Source organism: Engystomops pustulosus, chromosome 10 (assembly GCF_040894005.1).
Source record: "Engystomops pustulosus chromosome 10, aEngPut4.maternal, whole genome shotgun sequence".
Lineage (NCBI taxonomy): Eukaryota > Metazoa > Chordata > Amphibia > Anura > Leptodactylidae > Engystomops > Engystomops pustulosus.
The window spans coordinates 84,609,870-84,627,056 of record NC_092420.1 but is presented as its reverse complement, the minus strand read 5'-3'; the positions used below and the strand labels follow the sequence as shown (position 1 = coordinate 84,627,056).

Sequence of the window (17,187 nt, the reverse complement as noted above, 5' to 3'; positions counted from 1 at the left end):
CCTGATGCGCGTCAGCGTGATGATGCACTCACGCTACCGCACATCAAGTGTCAATGCGACACGTGCCGGGAAAAAAAGGCCCCGTTGCATGAACATGCGTCATTGGCGCTACATCAGAGATGGCACTCGAGTGGCCGCTTACGGCCGCATTGAGTACCAGAGCTGTCACTCACTGGCAGGGGTCTCGGATGGGGATGGTGGACCCTGCCATAACGGAGGCAACTGGGGCCCACCGGAGGAATGGGGGCCGACCAGTCCTACCCTGGCCACAAATAATATTGAGCCCTGTCTTGTTTTACAGACATTACATCAAAGTTGGACCAGCCTGTAGTGTGTTTTTTCCACTTGCGGGTGACTCCAAATCCAGACCTCCATTTGGTTAATAAATTTGATTTCCATTGATAATTTTTTAAATTTATTTTGTTGTCAGCACATTCAACTTTTTACAGACAAAAGTATTCAGTGAGAATATTTCATTATTTCAGATCTAGGATGTCATTTGAGTGTGCATGTAGGCCCATAGAACGGCGGCTGTGGGCCAATCATAGACCAGGCTGTGGACCTTCAAAAATGTTCAAAGAAAAAATAAGCAGCACTCCAAACAGTTCAAATAATCAAAAATGGTGATTTAATCCAAATACTATGTTTCGGCTAATGAGCCTTGAAAATGCATTGGTCACAGCCTCTAGCCAGTATAAAGCTGACCAGCCCCCTCATCCCCTAGTATATAACTAGCCAGCCCCCCCACGCCTATGCCCCACAATATATAGCGAGCCAGCCCCTCCCCCCGAGCATGGGAAGCCTATAAAAAAAAAAATTAACACTGTACTCGTGTTTCCGACGCCCCCCCCCGCAGTCCATCTTCTTGCTTCAGATGCTCAGTCTTCGGGTTTCTCCAACTCCTCTTGCGGTCGGCACACACAATGACGTCAGCCTCTTCCCGTAGTCATTGTTTGTGTACCGCCGGAACTGCATAGGAACCCGAAGAGGAGCTGGAGGACCCAAAGCAAGAAGAGGACCTGCGGTGGGCATCGGAAAGGTAAGTACAGTGTTATTTATTTTGTTAATATAGTAGGGTAAAAGGCGAGTTAGGGTTTATCAGCACAATTTTTGTGTTGAAAAACTTGGCTTATACTTGAGTATATAGGGTAAGTTGATTATTTGAACCATTTGGGGAGCAGTATGCAACATATATTTGTGTGTGTGTGTTTGAGTGTATATATATATATTATTAGGAGTAGTAGTGCTGTGCTCTTATGTGTACACAGAATAGGACTGGTGCAGTGCTTAGCCAGTACAGGATAGGGGAAGTAGTCCAGTACTGCGCCTGTATATACACAGGATGGGGGGAGCAGTACAGTTCTGTGCCTATATAGTATATATAATTTTTTTTTTTACAGGATTATATATAAGGGATAAGTGTAGTGCCACAGTGTAGTGTAGGATAAGTGTAGTAGTAGACATACACAGCAGACACACATAAAACCACTTACCACACACATGTGCTCAGTCTCCCGTCAACAGTGCTGTGATGGCGTCATCTCACAGATCCTGGAAGGTCAGTAGTAATACATGTGTGTCGGGACTAATACAGGAGGGCAGGTCTGCGCCAGTCCCTCCATACAACTCTATGTCCCTCCTCAAGAGCTGAAAGCTCCTCAATGGGCCTCTCAAAGTTCGGGGCACCAAAGCCACTGCCCCCCCCCCCCTACACCTGCAGCTACGCCTCTAGTCCGGATGTAGATTGTGGATATATTTATAACCTGTTCATTGTTCCTAGTTCTGGCCGAACTGGTCATCATGTACACAGAGACCATTTGCTCTTCTAATGCTATTTGTGTGGAGCACGTGGTGAACAGTATATCGATGGCAGAAAACACTAGAGCTGTGAATGAGGCGATACAACATTATCAAAAGAAGATGGAAGAAAATGTCGTGTTTCCCACCGAGACACTGGATGAGATAAGTGAGAAGTGTGAGAAGGAGGCGCTGGAGATATTCAAAAAAATATCCTTCAAGGACAAAGACCATCAGTTCCAAAGACAATTGGCGGTGAGAAATCATAACTAATTGAGACGGCCTAAAAAATTCTATGCAAAAATGATGTACATGGAAGCTGATGGCGTGGGTCAAAGCCGGGTTACTGCAGTCATAACTCTGACATCTCAGTCTGATATCTGTGCTGGGTGACTGATCTGGTAATTGCAGACAGTGATGAGAGATTTTGATACCCTAGGCACAGAAAAATAAATTGCACCCCCACTTATTAGCCATATATTTAATTCTTAAGAATAGCACTATTGCTAGAGAAGAGCTTAAAGGGAACCTGATGCTAGATTTATGGTGATCTAACCATGGGCAGAGTGAATTAAGGATCAACTAAATTTTACATTGAGGAAACGGTGCCCTAAAGTGCCCCATGTTCCTTCTTTCTTACTCAGTGTCTCAACCACCCCCCATGTCCAGTCTTTCTTGTACAACCTGCAACCCCATTCCCTCTATTTTCGCATGGTCTGTATTTATACCCAATCCTTCTCTCACAACCAGTGCCCCATTTTCCTCTCCTGAAATTCACCTCCATGCCCCCTTCTTCATATACAGCACCCCCATACCACCCTTCTCCTCACACAGCTTTTACCCTGTTCCCCCACCTTCTCACAAAGACTTCCGTGTGTCCCTGCTTACACACCTTTAATTATATCAATTTAACATAATCATATGTCCTTGTGGCTGATGCTGTGTTCTTAGTACACATTGGTTTTGTTGCTTTTTTGCCACTTTTTGCCACATATATGTAGCTACACCGTGGCCTCAATTTGGGTGGAGATACAGCACTCTACGCAGATGCCTTCTCTTTAAAAATTCTGTACATTTTGGTATTTTAAAGGAAATCAACCATTTAAAACAACAAGAAACCATCTAAGGATACTCTCCTCTGCTCCTCTTCATACCGATCCCATCACTGTCCACCACTAAGCTAGACATGTGGGGGTCACCCCGCAGTCGGAATACAAGGACCAGATGTCCAGCTAATTATGCAAGAGGTGTGAATTCAGCATGGGAGGTATGGGGGCGTGCATAATTAGCAGCCCAGAACACTGGACATCTGGTCCTCGCGTTCCGAGCTGCTAATTATAACTTTCTTTTCTAAGTGATCCCGGCATGTCAAGCTTATCGGCGGACAGTGCCAGGATAGGAATGAAGAGGAGCACTAGTGAGTAGCCTTAGAAGATTTCTTGCCTTTTGAAATGGTTGATTTCCTTTAACCAAATCTAACAAAAGCCCAAAGTAATTTCTATCCTAAAGTTTCCTCACAAATCACCGGACCTAAAATGTCAAGAAGCAATGAGAACCTGGTGCCCATCCCAGTGAGTGTGCAATGGTTGTAGAGTGCCGAATAGACATGTCCTTGATCACTGTGGGAGTTGTGCAGGTGAAAGATTTGGACCAGGAGAAGTGGCATCAACTCAACGAAGGAGTAGGAGGAAACGTGGGGGTGCTGCCTGATGAGGATGGCAAGATGGAGCTGTGCCATATTGGTGCATATTTTTAAAAAATAACTTTAAACCAAATCTTAAAAAACAATGGGCCACATTTATTAATGGTTCTGGGTGCAGTTTGCCTCAATGATGTGCAGGGTGCGCACAGACTTCAATAATCTGGCACTCCCTGCATCCACCACTCGTGCTTAAACTGAGTGCACTATTTTTTATTAAATTTTTTTTGGTGCACTCCGTTTAACACAGACAAGAATTATGTCAAACACTTCATAAATACATGTGTGAGCAGTTTTCACAATTATTTATGTACAAACCTCTCTGTAAAACTGTCGGAGCCTAAATGATTAGTTAGGATTGACTATGGGGGGGACTTTTTATGCCCGAGGCTTATAAGAGGTGAAGGTAACTCCATTTAATATTTATTTATCTATAGGAAAACATTGAAAAGGAAAGAAGGAAATTCTCTGAGAGGAACGACATGGAGTCTCGTAATCGTTGTGAGAATTTGATCGAGGAGCTTTCCAAAGACCTTGAGAGAGGCTCATATGTAAGATTGGGCGGGTACCAGATGTTTATGAAGGAAATGAAACGCATAGAAGAAGAATACAAGAAAGCGCCAAGAAAAGGCAACAAGGTGGGCGTTGTCCATTGTTATCAGGACAGATCTATAAAGTAAGGCATTGAAGGGGGTAAGGCATTGAAGGGGGTAAGGCATTGAAGGGGGTGAGGCTGGGAGGGAGAGCAGTAGTTGCTCAGGGGAACTGCTTTTAGGAGCATTACACAAGGAGAATTGGTGAGCGCTGGGGTTGTTGCCCAGTTGTAGTAGATAATACTGGAAAAAGTGAATGGAAAGTCAATGTTTGTTGATAAAGGGGATGTAGTTTGGGACAGACTTTCCAAAAAGTTAATATCAGGTTGGTCCTATTGCTAAATCAGACTGGTCTTCAATGACTGTCCCAGGACCGGCTGTTAGTTTCTGGGTACGATAAGGTTGTATTTGAAATCATTCTTATTCCTAGAGAGGTTTTTATATTCTAAGTGTTTGCCTGTTTAGTCGGCGGGCTAATAGTAAATCTATGGTGACGGCATTTGCTCTTTTTTATTCCAACTCACTTAAAAAAAATTTAGGCTGAAGAAGTTTTTCAGAAGTTTTACAAATCCAAGTTAATGATTGCTTCAAACATAATGGAGATCGAAAAAGTTCTTGAAGGTAAGGAGAAAAAATAGAAGGTAAATGGCCATGGTTTTAAACGGATCTGGTTCTCTGGTTGCACTGGGTGATGTGAATTCTTCGTTGACTTTATTTTCTCTATATATACGTAGTATAATGATCTATCCAAGAAGTATCCACAAAGGTTACAGGAGGTTTGTTTTTGTTGAGAAATGTGCATCCATCTCACCACTATATGTGTCTGTTCTATAGATCTATGTGTGTGTATATGTATATATACTATGTCTCTGCTCTATGGCTCTGTTATATACAGCATATACTATATTAGTATGTATTTGCTACATAGATCATATTGGAGCATCATAGTGATATAAGATGCAAGGAATTTCTGCTTCTCCACTAAATCTAGGAGTAAATCTGGGAGAGTCTCTCTCGATGAGAAGGACCTGGGTGTACTAGTAGATCATAGATTAAATAACAGCATGCAATGTCAGTCAGCTGCCTCTAAAGCCAGTAAGATATTGTCATGTATCAAGTGGTCTGGCCTCTCGGGATAGTGATGTAATATTACCACTGTACAAAGCATTGGGGTCACCCTTACCTGGAATACGCTGTTCTGTTCTGGGCACCAGCCCAAATTTTATGGTATATGGCAAAAGTAACTGGTTTTCTACTTGCTTTAAGTGTTTTGATTACTGCCAGGGAGAGACCCTGTGACCTCAGGAAGTCGGACTCTGGATGCACCCTGCCATCTGTGATTTCCCTGGGTCCGGATGAAGAATGGGCTCTTTGAAAGAGCAGGTCCTGCTGCACCAGGAGTATTATTGGTTGTTACAGAGACACCTAAGTCCGTAGCGGATACCAGTTCTTCTTTGGCTATTTTGGGTGCACTAGAATTGCACTTGCTGTATCTTGCAAAATTTTCTTGACGACTCTTCTTGCAACTCTTCTTGCAACAAAGGGAATAGAGGGGAAGGTGTATGAGGTGTATGGTTTGTTCCAGACATGCCTGAAGGCGTCCAGAGGTTCTCTTGGTTCTTTGGCCTCCAGAGAGTAATAAAGTTGACATTCTGAATTTTTCCTTGTGGCAAAAAGGTCTATCTGGGGTGTGCCACGTGGAGGAAGATCTCCTGATTAAGGCACCACTCGTTAGGCAGGATGTTCTTTCTGCTGAGAAAGTCTGCCTCCCTGTTTAAATACTCCTTTAGCTGAGTAGCTGATATGGAGAGGGTGTTTTCCTCTGCCCAGAAGAGATGGTGTGAGTCAGAGCAGAGAGGGCTGGAGGCCTGGTTCCCCTTGCATTCTTAGTTAGGATGTTAGGATGTGGACAAGGTGGCCCACCAAATGAGGAGTGTTTGATCTTAAACTTCCCACAGTGTCCTTAGCTCCCGATAATTTGACGGTTGTTTGTACTGATCTTTTTACCAGCATCCCTGGTGAAGACCGCTCCCCACCCAGAGCTGTTGCATCGGTCTGTATCATGATACAACCCAGGTTGTGCCAGGAAACACCATTTTTTTAGGCTGACTGAACTGAGCCACCACCCAAGGTCTCTTTTTTACTGAGGTAGGAGTGACTTTCTTGTCCAGAGTCAAATTCTGCTTTTTCCAAGCCCACAGTATCCAACTTTGCAGGATTCAGGAGTGGCTCCAAGCCACTGATGGGAGACAAGCTGTAAGAAGATCAGGACCTTCATCACACCCCAAATGGATATAGCCAGGATCGTATTTAGCACTTTATGCTGTCCTCTTTTATTTCCTTTGGAAGAAAAGACATTTGAGTAGAGTTTAGTAAGACTCCAAGAAACTTTTTGTGGGTGCAGGGTGACAAGTCTGACTTTGGAATATTGACCAACCATCCCAGGTCTGACATTTTCAAGGTGAGGTATTAATGAAGACTAGACTGAGTTTGTCTTTCCCCACAATGAGAAGGCCTTCCAAATGTGGGATAAAAGGCAGGTCGGTGGTCTTGACTACCTTGGTCACCTAGACATCCACTTTAGGGCAGGAGCCCCAAATTTTAGACCTCTTCATAAAAAAACAGATGTTTTTTTTTCCTCCAAGATGAGTTCTTTTTAAGGGGATCATTCACAGGGAAAACTTGTTGGCATTTAGCTTTAAGGCCGCCGAAAAGTTCATCCTGTCTTGACTTAGGGGAAACGATTTCCTCAATGACGAGGTCCCTCTTTTGGAAGAGGTGTCAGGAATCAGAAATCTGTCCTGAGTCCAGGGAACGGTCTTGATCATCAGTATCAGCAATGGAACATGAGGGTACCTCTGAGCCCTGATCGAGGAATTAATATCTAGCCTCGGCTTCTTTGAGGAAGGTTCCTTTTGCATAGCAGTGGCCACAGATAATGTCACCATCTCCTTTATAAACGATTTGTGCTTGTCCGTAAATAATTTTTTTCTCTTCTCTCATGTAATTATATATACACGGTTTACAGATAGGCTTCCTTTAGGAATCCGGCATAGGATGAAGGCGCATGTTACACTTCCAAGAAGGGGATTTACTCTTTTTCAGGTTTCTCAGTCTTAGTAGTTTTTTTGGCCTTCTCTGATTTATAAGGTTCATCTTTCTTACCTTATACCCTAGGCCCGTGATCTTTATCCTAGGAAGGTAAAGACACTAACTTGGAGTTCTATAGAAGAAAAAAGGGGTACATAGAGCTGCCAAACAGTATCACTTACATGACCAGACGGGTGGAGGTGATCCAAGTCTGCCTCATTAGCTATGATCTAGTCTGGCACGGCAAGGAATGCCTTATACACAAATTGAGACCTCAGGTCAGTGATGGCAAACCTTTTCAACGCTGAGTGCCCAAACTACATCCAAAACCCACATACTTTTTGTAGAGTGCAGATGCGACAATTTAAACAGTGGCTTATTACTCCCTGCTCTGTCATATGTTTAAGTTGTATAGGCACCTGAGGACACCAATACAGTAGAAAGAAGGAGAAAAAGATTTGGTTATCATTGTAGCTTCCTTCTAGGGTCCTGGCTGCCTGGGACTGCAATAGGTCTTGAGTCCTGTCTGGCGAAGTCTGGTGGAGTGATGGCGCGGGTGCCCATAGAGAGGGCTCTGAGTGCCACCTCTGGCACCTGTGCCATAGGTTCGCCACCACTGCCTCAGGTCAACGGAGCAACACCGCTAACCATCTGAAATACCTTTCTGGGGAGCCCATCCCAATTTGAAGGTGGTTTTGAACCGGCGTCAGGGCGGGGACCAGGAGCCGGGCGGCGCCACGGGACATTCTCCCAACCACCCAGGATATGGGGGAGGAGGGGGTGTAGTAACGCCCAAAAAAACAGGACTGTCCTGCCTAATCTGGGACGATTGGACCGCCAACAGGAAGCTCCAGATGTAATGTGGAGGAACAAAAGAACGCGGAGTAGAATAAAAACAAGCTCACATGGGGCGCTATAAACCAATTGTTATGGAGTGTCTACACCACTACGACTCAGTCATAAAAAGCATATAGAATTTATTATAAATATATGGTGATGGTAGAAAGCATATCCATCAACATTTAGACATATCCAAGGTCAAAATTTAGCCAAAGGAATAGACAATAGGTACAAGCTATAAAGCATAGATAAAAGTAAAGATAAAAAAGTCAAATTTACGCGGTGACGCATTTCGGGAGTCTTCCCTTCATCAGACCAATTCATAGGACAAATGACAACTTATTTTTTATCTAAACCTTTATAGCTTGTACCTATTGTCTATTCCTTTGGCTAAATTTTAGCCTTGGATATGTGCAAGTGTTGATGCATATGCCTTCCACCATCACCATATATTTATAATAAATTCTATATGCGTTTTATGATCGAATCAGTGTTTCTGGTGTAGACACTCCATAACAATTGGTATACAGCGCCCCATGTAGATATTAATACAATTTTTAAATTAATTGGTTAAATCCAAGGTAGTTTGTTGTACATACATATTCATATAGCATATTTATAAGCACTAATGTTCTATATGGTCTGATTGGCCTTAACAGATACGTGAAACTTCTTACCAGTTTTTTTTCTTCTCTTTTATGTAAGCAGAAAAACTGAAACAAGAGGAGGAAAAGAGAAGGAAGGAGGAAGAAGTAAGTCATGTAATCCACCCCCATCTCCAGTAGTAACTAATCCTAAAACCAACCACATACATTACACAATAGAATTTTATGGATGTATTATAAGGACCAGATTAGTACATAGGAGGTCTCTACAATTAGGGTCAGGTAGGTCCACCTGGGAAGTAGAAGACACTCCAGTGGATTTAATGCCCCCCAAAATATCCACAGAATTTTCCCATTTGAAGTGAGCAAACATTTTAGTATTTGGGTCTAATTCTTATTCTATAATATCATACATCATCATAGATTTTATTTATTACTGTTCTCATAAATACTGAAACCTGCGTCTTTTCTGTGCATTTTCTGCACCTACATTTTCATTCTCCTTTCTGCTAAATTCCATTTGGAACCTAGACATTGGGGGTCATTTACTAAGGGCCCGATTCGCGTTTTCCCGACGTGTTACCTGAATATTTCCGATTTGCGGCGATTTCCCCTGAATTGCCCTTGGCGCACGCGATCGGATTTTTGGGCATCGGTGCCGGCGTGCACGCGACAGAAATTGGGGGGCGTGGCCGAACGAAAACCCGACGGATTCGGAAAAACCGCCGCTTTTAAAAAAAGAAAAGTGTCCCAAGACTTGCACTTACCTTCACTAGGAATAGGCCGGTGTACTTGAGTGCGTTCTGATGCTCCTGGTGGACGTCGGAGGAACTGCCTTAATGAATCCCGGCCAGACCCGAATCCACCGCAGAGAACGCGCCACTGGATCGCGAATGGACCGAGTAAGTAAATCTGCCCCATTTTCTCAGTTGCTTCCACCTTATGATTCACTGGACATGCACAGCGGGTTGTGTTGGGTGTGTTGGAGACTCCAGGTCTTCATCATTATGTGATGACAATCGCCATGTTCAGGCAAGGATTCCAGTATGTGCATTGGCCACATCTATAAGCCCTAACACAGCTCAGCTGACCTGAACTCAGTGGGGCAGATTTACCATTGAATACAGCCAAAATATGGGCTGTGTACCGCACTTACCAACAGTTTAAGTATATGTATGTCTGGGTAGGTTGAGAAATAAGAGTTCTCTTTACGGAGAGTTTGCCAATTCAGGCCACCTTGTAGGCGTGTGGCGACATTTAGCCATTGACGCTCCACTAGGGGACTATGGCCGAATAAGGAAAACCATGCATCTTTTATCTACCTTGTCAGGCAGCTCCCTTACCCTCAAGCATGATTTTCAGGAACCCAGGAATGACATGATGTAGGATTAAAACTAAACCAGTGGCTCACATTTACTTACCCGGTCCCGCGGAGTTCACAGAAAGTGCGAAGTTCACCCCGGCACTGCCCTACCAAAGTGCACCACTTTGCATGTTAAATCTGGCACATGGTCTGACCGAGCACCGGAAAGCCTCTAATTTGTGTTGCATAAAGAATAGTGCAGCTGCGCCGCAAAATGGTCACGTGCGACACATACAGTACCTCTTAAATACCTGTGCAAGCTGTTTGCACCAGAAGGATTGTCTTAGCCAACCAGCCCCATGTATATAGCCAGCCCCTTGTATATAGCTGGACGACGCCAGCCTCCTGTACAAACTCTGTACTGACATTTACGCTGCCCCCCTGACCTCCCCTATAGGTTCTCTTCTTGATCTCCACCCGCCGGCATTGATACGTCCACAGCGCTTTCCGAAGTAACAGCCTGTGCGCCGCTAGTGCACACCGGTCTGTGAAGAGGGGCGTCGGAAAGGTGAATACAGAGGGTTTTTTTAAAAAAAATTTTTACCCGAGTATACGCCGAGTGTATACAGATGTTGTCACAGAATAGCGCTCAAGAATCAGTTCATCTAAAAAGTAGTGTTATCAGAAAAGTAGCGTTGTCACAGTATAACGCACACTATTACTTTCATTAGGAAAGTAGTGTTGTCACAGAATATCATCTATAATCATCCAATGTCATCTATTATTATCTATTGTCCTCTATATAATCATCTATTATCCGCCATAGTCATTTAAATGAACACCCTTAATCATGTATGATGCAAATCACTTCCTCCCTGGGGGAAGACCGTGCTCTACGGGAAGTTAAGAAGACTCCATCTTCTAGGCCACCCCTAGTTTCCTTGTATGACCTCAGGACTGACGCGGTGGCCTTCAGTGTAGTGTTGGGCACCTATGTTCAGCCTCCCTCATGTCATCTATGTCCCCTAAGTTACAGCATAATTATTCTGGTGTTATTGAGATATTCTATCATAACATTCTCTCCAGTAGGAATCCTAACACATCTTTCTTCTTATCTTCTCAGGAGCGAACCAAAGGGAGCAACAATTCACAGAAGGCTGGATATGTAGCTGGATTTCTAGGGGCAGCAGCTGTTGGAGGATTATCATGTTTAAAAGCGCGTGCAGCAATTGGAGGTGGTGCAGCAATTGCAGCAGGTGGAGGAGGTGCAGCAGGTGGAGGAGGTGCTGCATTTGCAGTAGGTGGAGGAGGTGCTGCAGCAGCAATTACAACAGGCGGAGGAGGTGCTGCAGTAGCAATTACAACAGGCGGAGGAGGTGCTGCAGCAGCAATTACAACAGGCGGAGGAGGTGCTGCAGCAGCAATTACAACAGGTGGAGGAGGTGCAGCAATTGTAGCAGGTGGAGGAGGTGCAGCAACTACAGCAGGTGGAGGAGGTGCAGCAGGTGCAGCAATTACAGCTACATCTTCAGCTTCTGTTCTAACAGTGGCTACAGTAGGGATCGGGTTAGTGTTGGTGGTAGGGATTGCTGTGACAGTGCTTGTCATAAAAAATCGAAAACATAAGTCGGAAAAATAAGTTAAAAAAAAAAAACTGAATAAATAACTGTGATCTGTCGATTGATTGAAGGATTGATATTATAATGAGGAAGCCTGGTGACCCCTGGCGAAACGCGTGGGGATTAGTGCCCCCAGTGCCACACTTGGATGTCCTTCACCTAGGTAATATACAGACCAGTTTCATCTTTATATATTTTTCAGATGCTATATTGATTATATCTTGTTGTATACTATCCACTAAGCTTATCATGTCTTACTAATATATAGCCTGTATATACCCTCTTTGTATTATAGACTACTATGCGCTGGGGACAAGGGTACTTTGTACAGCACCTTAAGTGCTTTTTAATTGTTTTTATATTCTTTCTTTGTGTATCTATGTAAAGTAATAAAAATAAAAATTGTTACATCTATTCATTTATGGGCATCCACTTTCTTCTCCAATATTTCATATAAAATAAAATGCATATTTAACTATCAAAGCCTCTTACTTTATGCTTTATATTTAACTGAATTATGTTCACTTCTTATTTTCTTTTACTATTTTTACTCCAATGATTACAGTCAGAGCCGCCATCATGGGGAGCAATTGTCAAACTGCATTCCTGGTTATGGCCACTAGATGGGGCCTTGCAATGCATCGTTTGACTCCTGGCCCTCAATATCAATCAGCGCTATGTGTAGTTAAAGGAAACCTACCATTTGATTTGAAGCAAACCTACCTTGAGAATGCTGTAGCTCCACTAATGCATGATCATATCTTGGTTAATCTCCGTGCTGAGTGGTTTTGCTGAAAAAACTATTATAACATTCAGGACCTTGGGAAAGCTGGGACAGCATGGCTGCCAAGATCAACACATTACACACGGGAGCTTGGAATTACAACAGGCAGTTAGTCAAGACATGACTAGTCAAGCACTAATCAACCTGAGCTGGATCACTCATACACAGCAGCTGGGGGATGGTGCAGCAATTGATTATTTTGTCTGGCAGGGAGAAGAGTGATTGCATCATCCTATCCTGCAGTGAAAATCTCTCCTGCTACAAGAAGCGTGGAAGCAAGCGCTGGAGCAGCCATAGAAGGGGCAGAGCTTCATTATCATAATGTTATGTCTGTTTTATCAGCAGAACCACTCAGCACAGGGATTAACCAAGATATGATCCTGCATCAGTGTAGCTACAGCATTCTCAAGGTATGTTTGCTTCATCATGCATCAAATCAAATGTTAGGTTTCCTTTAAGACGAACATAGAGCTAATTGCTGGACATGGTCAGTGATTGTACCGCTGCCTGTGCCTGTTGTGTGGCCCAGGCGCTGCTACTGTTTCTTAGGCGACGGCGTCTGGGTCACAGAGTGGAGGGGACGCCGGCATCCACTGGTATCCTGAACAAAGCCGGCACGAGGGTGAGCTGGGTGCATAGAGCTCTCATGCATATATACTGGGGGACCAGGTGCTGGGGGTCCATCTAGCTACTGGGGTGTGTGCTGGGCTACATAACGTATATAAAGCGGATATAAGATGAGAAACGGGGGCGAGGGGAGGGGCAAAAATGTTATCATCACTCAGGGGCTCAAAAATTCCTAGTGGTTGCCCTGATTACAGTTCAACTGCCCTGATACATTCCCCCCCATTGTAACAGACATGGATGGGGCATAAGTGAAAGACAAAGATATAAATATTACACCCATTAAAAACCCTGTTTCTATAAAAATATAGAAACAATAACACTTAATTGTAAGGTAGGGATAAAGTATTGAATCGGAGGACACCCTTTCAGCCCCACTGACTAAATTTTATTTGAGCATTAGAAATTTACCAAAACTCATATCTCAACATCAAAGCGAATGTTCAGAAAAAAATATCAGGGAGACATGTTTGAAAAAATACTTTATTTCTGTGTGAGGGGGCGTCCACACGTTCAGTTTTTCAGATGCCCAAACCAGGAGTGGAGTGAAAATAGATAAGGATCAACGCTTCTTAATGATACGTCATCACCCAATATAATCCACACCTGCTTTTGGCTTCAAAAACTGCATTTGAAAAACTGAACGTGTGGCTGCACCCTTAGGCCGCGGTCACAAGTTCCGCTAGCGTAGCGTTATGAATACGCCGCTAGCGCACAGGGAACACAGTGCTTAGGGCGCCCGCTGAGGGGGGCGGCTGGGCAGCTGGATATTTTATTTATTAAAAAAAAATCTCCATAACAGATGGTCAGCGGGAGAGTCAGTGGAGCCAGCGCCAGGCGCATCCGCCCCGCACTACTGCAATCAAACACAAGTACTATTGCTGACAGGAGCGTCGCGCAGGACTTACTCCACTGATGTCCTGATGGCCAGCTGCAAAGAAGATAACATATCTTTGCTTCTTTGAGTTTCCTCTAATGGAAGCCCTGCTGTTCCCATGTGTCCTGCTCCCTCTCCCTAGCCTGTGCCTTGAAGTTGATTGTAGCCGGTACAGAGTGGCAGGCGGATGGGCTGCAGGCTTGCAACCAGAAGAGCTGCACACCAGATGTCCTGAAGGTTTTCATGCATGTCCCAGACCTCCTGCTGGATGTTTAGCTATTTCAGGTAAGTGTAATTTGCATATGTGTTTTGTCAAGGATATATTTACGGCCGCATATAGGTCCCCATAGACGGCAATGGTGGCCGGGCCGCAGTACGGTGCCACAAATGTGTGGCACCGATCCGCGCCGCACACTGGGAAAAGATAGAGCATGATCTATCTTTCCCCGTGTGTGCGGCCATGAGCCGCTGTTTTCTATGGAGGGGTCACTTCATCCTCCTCTCCAGCACACGACGGCATGCCCTCCCAGCGGGCATAACGCTGTGTGAATGTGCAACACCCCTGCCAACGTATAGGCAAGGGGATCGTTGCGAATAAGGCCCTCTACCTGTCAGGTTCTATCTAGTGAGCTTGATCAACTCATCCAAGGGATACTGCAGCGAGATCTCAGGTAATCTGCAGCTGTAGCCTCTGCCTGGAAAGGCAATAGTTAAGTGGGTGTAGAATGTTATCCAATGATATGGCTGTATGGTAAACTGGAGTGTGATTGGAGAGGTGCTACCACCTGACCAGGGGGAGTACAGGCCTCTTTACTACCAGCTCTCTTGGAGAGCACATGCTCTTTACCACAAGGTCCAGCCCAGACCACATGGTCTGAGTGAACAGAGAGAGACAGTGGGGGACATTTACATAAAGTGTTGGTGTGTGCATTGGCTTTGTTACCGACCTGCTCTCGGTAAGAAGACACACATTTAATATTGTGTAGCTGTGCAGATAAATTTCTTTGGCTGAGACCATTTTCTGTCCCTGGGACCAAAATCTGTCCCGAGAACCAGAAATGTGTCCAACAGTCAGAGAACAGGCAATAGCACTGTTTTGTGTCCCTGCTAGACCAAATTTCTTTTGGTCTACTTTACGCCAGTTTACAGCGTCCAAAAATGGTTGTGACACATATTAATTGTGTCTGAGTTTCCACTCCGCCAAAGCCACGCCCCTTTTCAGAGAAGAGTCGGAGTGTCACGGCGAGGACGTCGCCGCCTCGTCACGTGACGTGGGGTGCAACTGTACGGGTTAATTTAGCCTACTCAAACTTGCGCTCACCTTTCACTCAGGACACAAATTGAGCCTAAATCACACCTCATACAGCTCCAGCACCAGAACCAGACCCACTGCCACCACTTATTGCATTTATACTGGGACCAATAAGTATCCCACTCTACATCAATTCTTGCTCTCAAGCAGTCACTTTGTCACACCACTAGACATGCACACTCAGCACTCCAGCAGTCACACAGCTAACCACACTTCACAAGGCTATGAGTTCGCAGAGCATACAGGGACCAAAATTAAAGTGAAAAGCTTTAATTACAAAAAGTTGATCAGTGCATAAAAAGATATTAAAAACAAAAGAATTACAAAATAAAATGACACACAACACGGCAAAACAGTTATAAAATAAAAAGGGAGAAAAATAACAGAAACTTACAAACTTAAAGTAAATCCTGATCCCTGGAGGTGGGAGAAATAAGGAACACACTCAGCTTGTCAAGCAGCCCCCAAAATGTGAACACCAATTCCTGTATTTCATATTGTTTTATATCTTTACAGTTTGGTTCAGATTTCAGAACCTCCCATTCATTAATTAGTCCAGAGGGTCATTCACGATTGGGCAAAGTGTTAATGAGGGGGGAGAGTCCAGGAATATTAAGCAGTTCTTTGTTTCCAAATCCCTAGATGCAGGGGTGGGGGTAGGTGCAGAGGAGAGGTGACCAAATGGTTTTTGAGGTCACCAGAGAACATTCTGCAGGTCAGAGTTTATCAGGTTGTAAGGCTCTCCAGGATGTTTTAAATGTGGCCTGGACGCTTCAATGGATGCCACATGTTTCAACCAAGTTTGTAATTGCCCAATAGTTCAACAAATCTTACACATTCAAGAATAATTTTTCCTTGACACGGAGCATGCGGAAAAAGTCATTTTTTCTGTCCCTGACAGCTAATAAATAGGTAGATAAGCAGAAGATGCGGTGAGAGCGCCACAAAACTGGCGGAAACACCATAGTAAATGTCCCCCAGTGTTCATTACACCTTCAGTACTGTCACAGAACCAAATCCCAGGAGTCAGGAGACACAGTTTGGACACAGCTCCATCTCAATCATCCCAGCCTGCATCTACTACCAGGCTGGTGCTTTATTCCTGAGGACCACTCTCCATGACCACTTCAGTAATCTGAATCTGCTGTTGACCGTTTAGGCCCATTGCCTGCTACCTGTTGTTCAATAAAGAATCGTGAGTTGATTTGCACAATGTTGCCTCCGTCTGATTCCTGGATACGGCTGTCTACCACCTTGGGCTCCCCATCCATTACTCAGGGACATATCTTACAAACACTCAGGAGTTGCCCCAGGGAGAACCAGTACATCAGCCTCTCCCTCCATGTTTCTTGCACACACCACCTGCTGGAGACGTGCCAGGCTGTAGGACAGCCCTCCGGTCCCCATGGACAGCCACTCCGGTATTCTGGGCCCCCGGCTGTCTCCAGGCCCCAAGAAAATGCTAGGCCCCGGTAGGGGATGTGGCAAGTTCTGTGCCTTATACTGGCACTATAGACTGTACTTTTATTAAAATACTGTGCTGCCTAACCCTGCTGCCATCCAGTTTAAAGGGGTTATCCGAGTTTAGGAATAATTTAGGGCCAGGCTGGGGTGGGCTATTTAAAAATAATAAACGTGTACTTACCTCCTCTGGTGCTGCTGATGTCCCGTGCTGCGGTCCGTCTGATCTGTGCGCCAGTTTGTTTACAAGGGCGCACAGGGAGCTTCCCGCCGGCCTACAGCTCCGACACCATCTCCCAGCCCTTACAATGCTGAGCGATAGGGGCGGATGGGAGAAGCCGTCCGGAAGCTCCCTATACGAGGCTTCTGTGCCCCTGTAAACAAACAGAGGCATGGATCAGACAGACCGCGGCGCGGGACATCAGCGTTGCTGGAGGAGGTAAGTACACGTTTATTATTTTTAAGTAGCGCGTCCCAGCCAGATCTCCTGCTCCTGGCTCCTGCGGCTGAAGAGGTCATGACCGCAGCCGCTGCTGCTGCCAATACCCCGGATGTTCCCACTCCTGTTCCAGCACCTGCCTGC

At 44.8% G+C, this 17,187-nt stretch overlaps 1 protein-coding gene across 2 annotated transcripts in view; it reads left to right on the top strand.

Moving 5' to 3' along the window:
* The window catches only part of LOC140103530 (guanylate-binding protein 1-like), a 39,876-nt gene extending 28,232 nt beyond the window's left edge, over nt 1-11,644 (top strand). The window contains exons 8-12 of one of the 2 annotated variants that reach the window (XM_072126626.1): nt 1,781-2,052; nt 3,934-4,134; nt 4,629-4,710; nt 8,728-8,771; nt 11,051-11,644. In XM_072126626.1, coding sequence (XP_071982727.1) covers nt 1,781-2,052; nt 3,934-4,134; nt 4,629-4,710; nt 8,728-8,771; nt 11,051-11,566 — 1,115 coding nt within the window. In that variant the 3' untranslated portion in view covers nt 11,567-11,644. Of the gene's footprint in view, nt 1-1,780; nt 2,053-3,933; nt 4,135-4,628; nt 4,711-8,724; nt 8,772-11,050 lie in introns of both variants that reach the window. The other variant, XM_072126625.1, reaches the window with a different exon arrangement.
* Nucleotides 11,645-17,187: the final 5,543 nt, after the last annotated feature.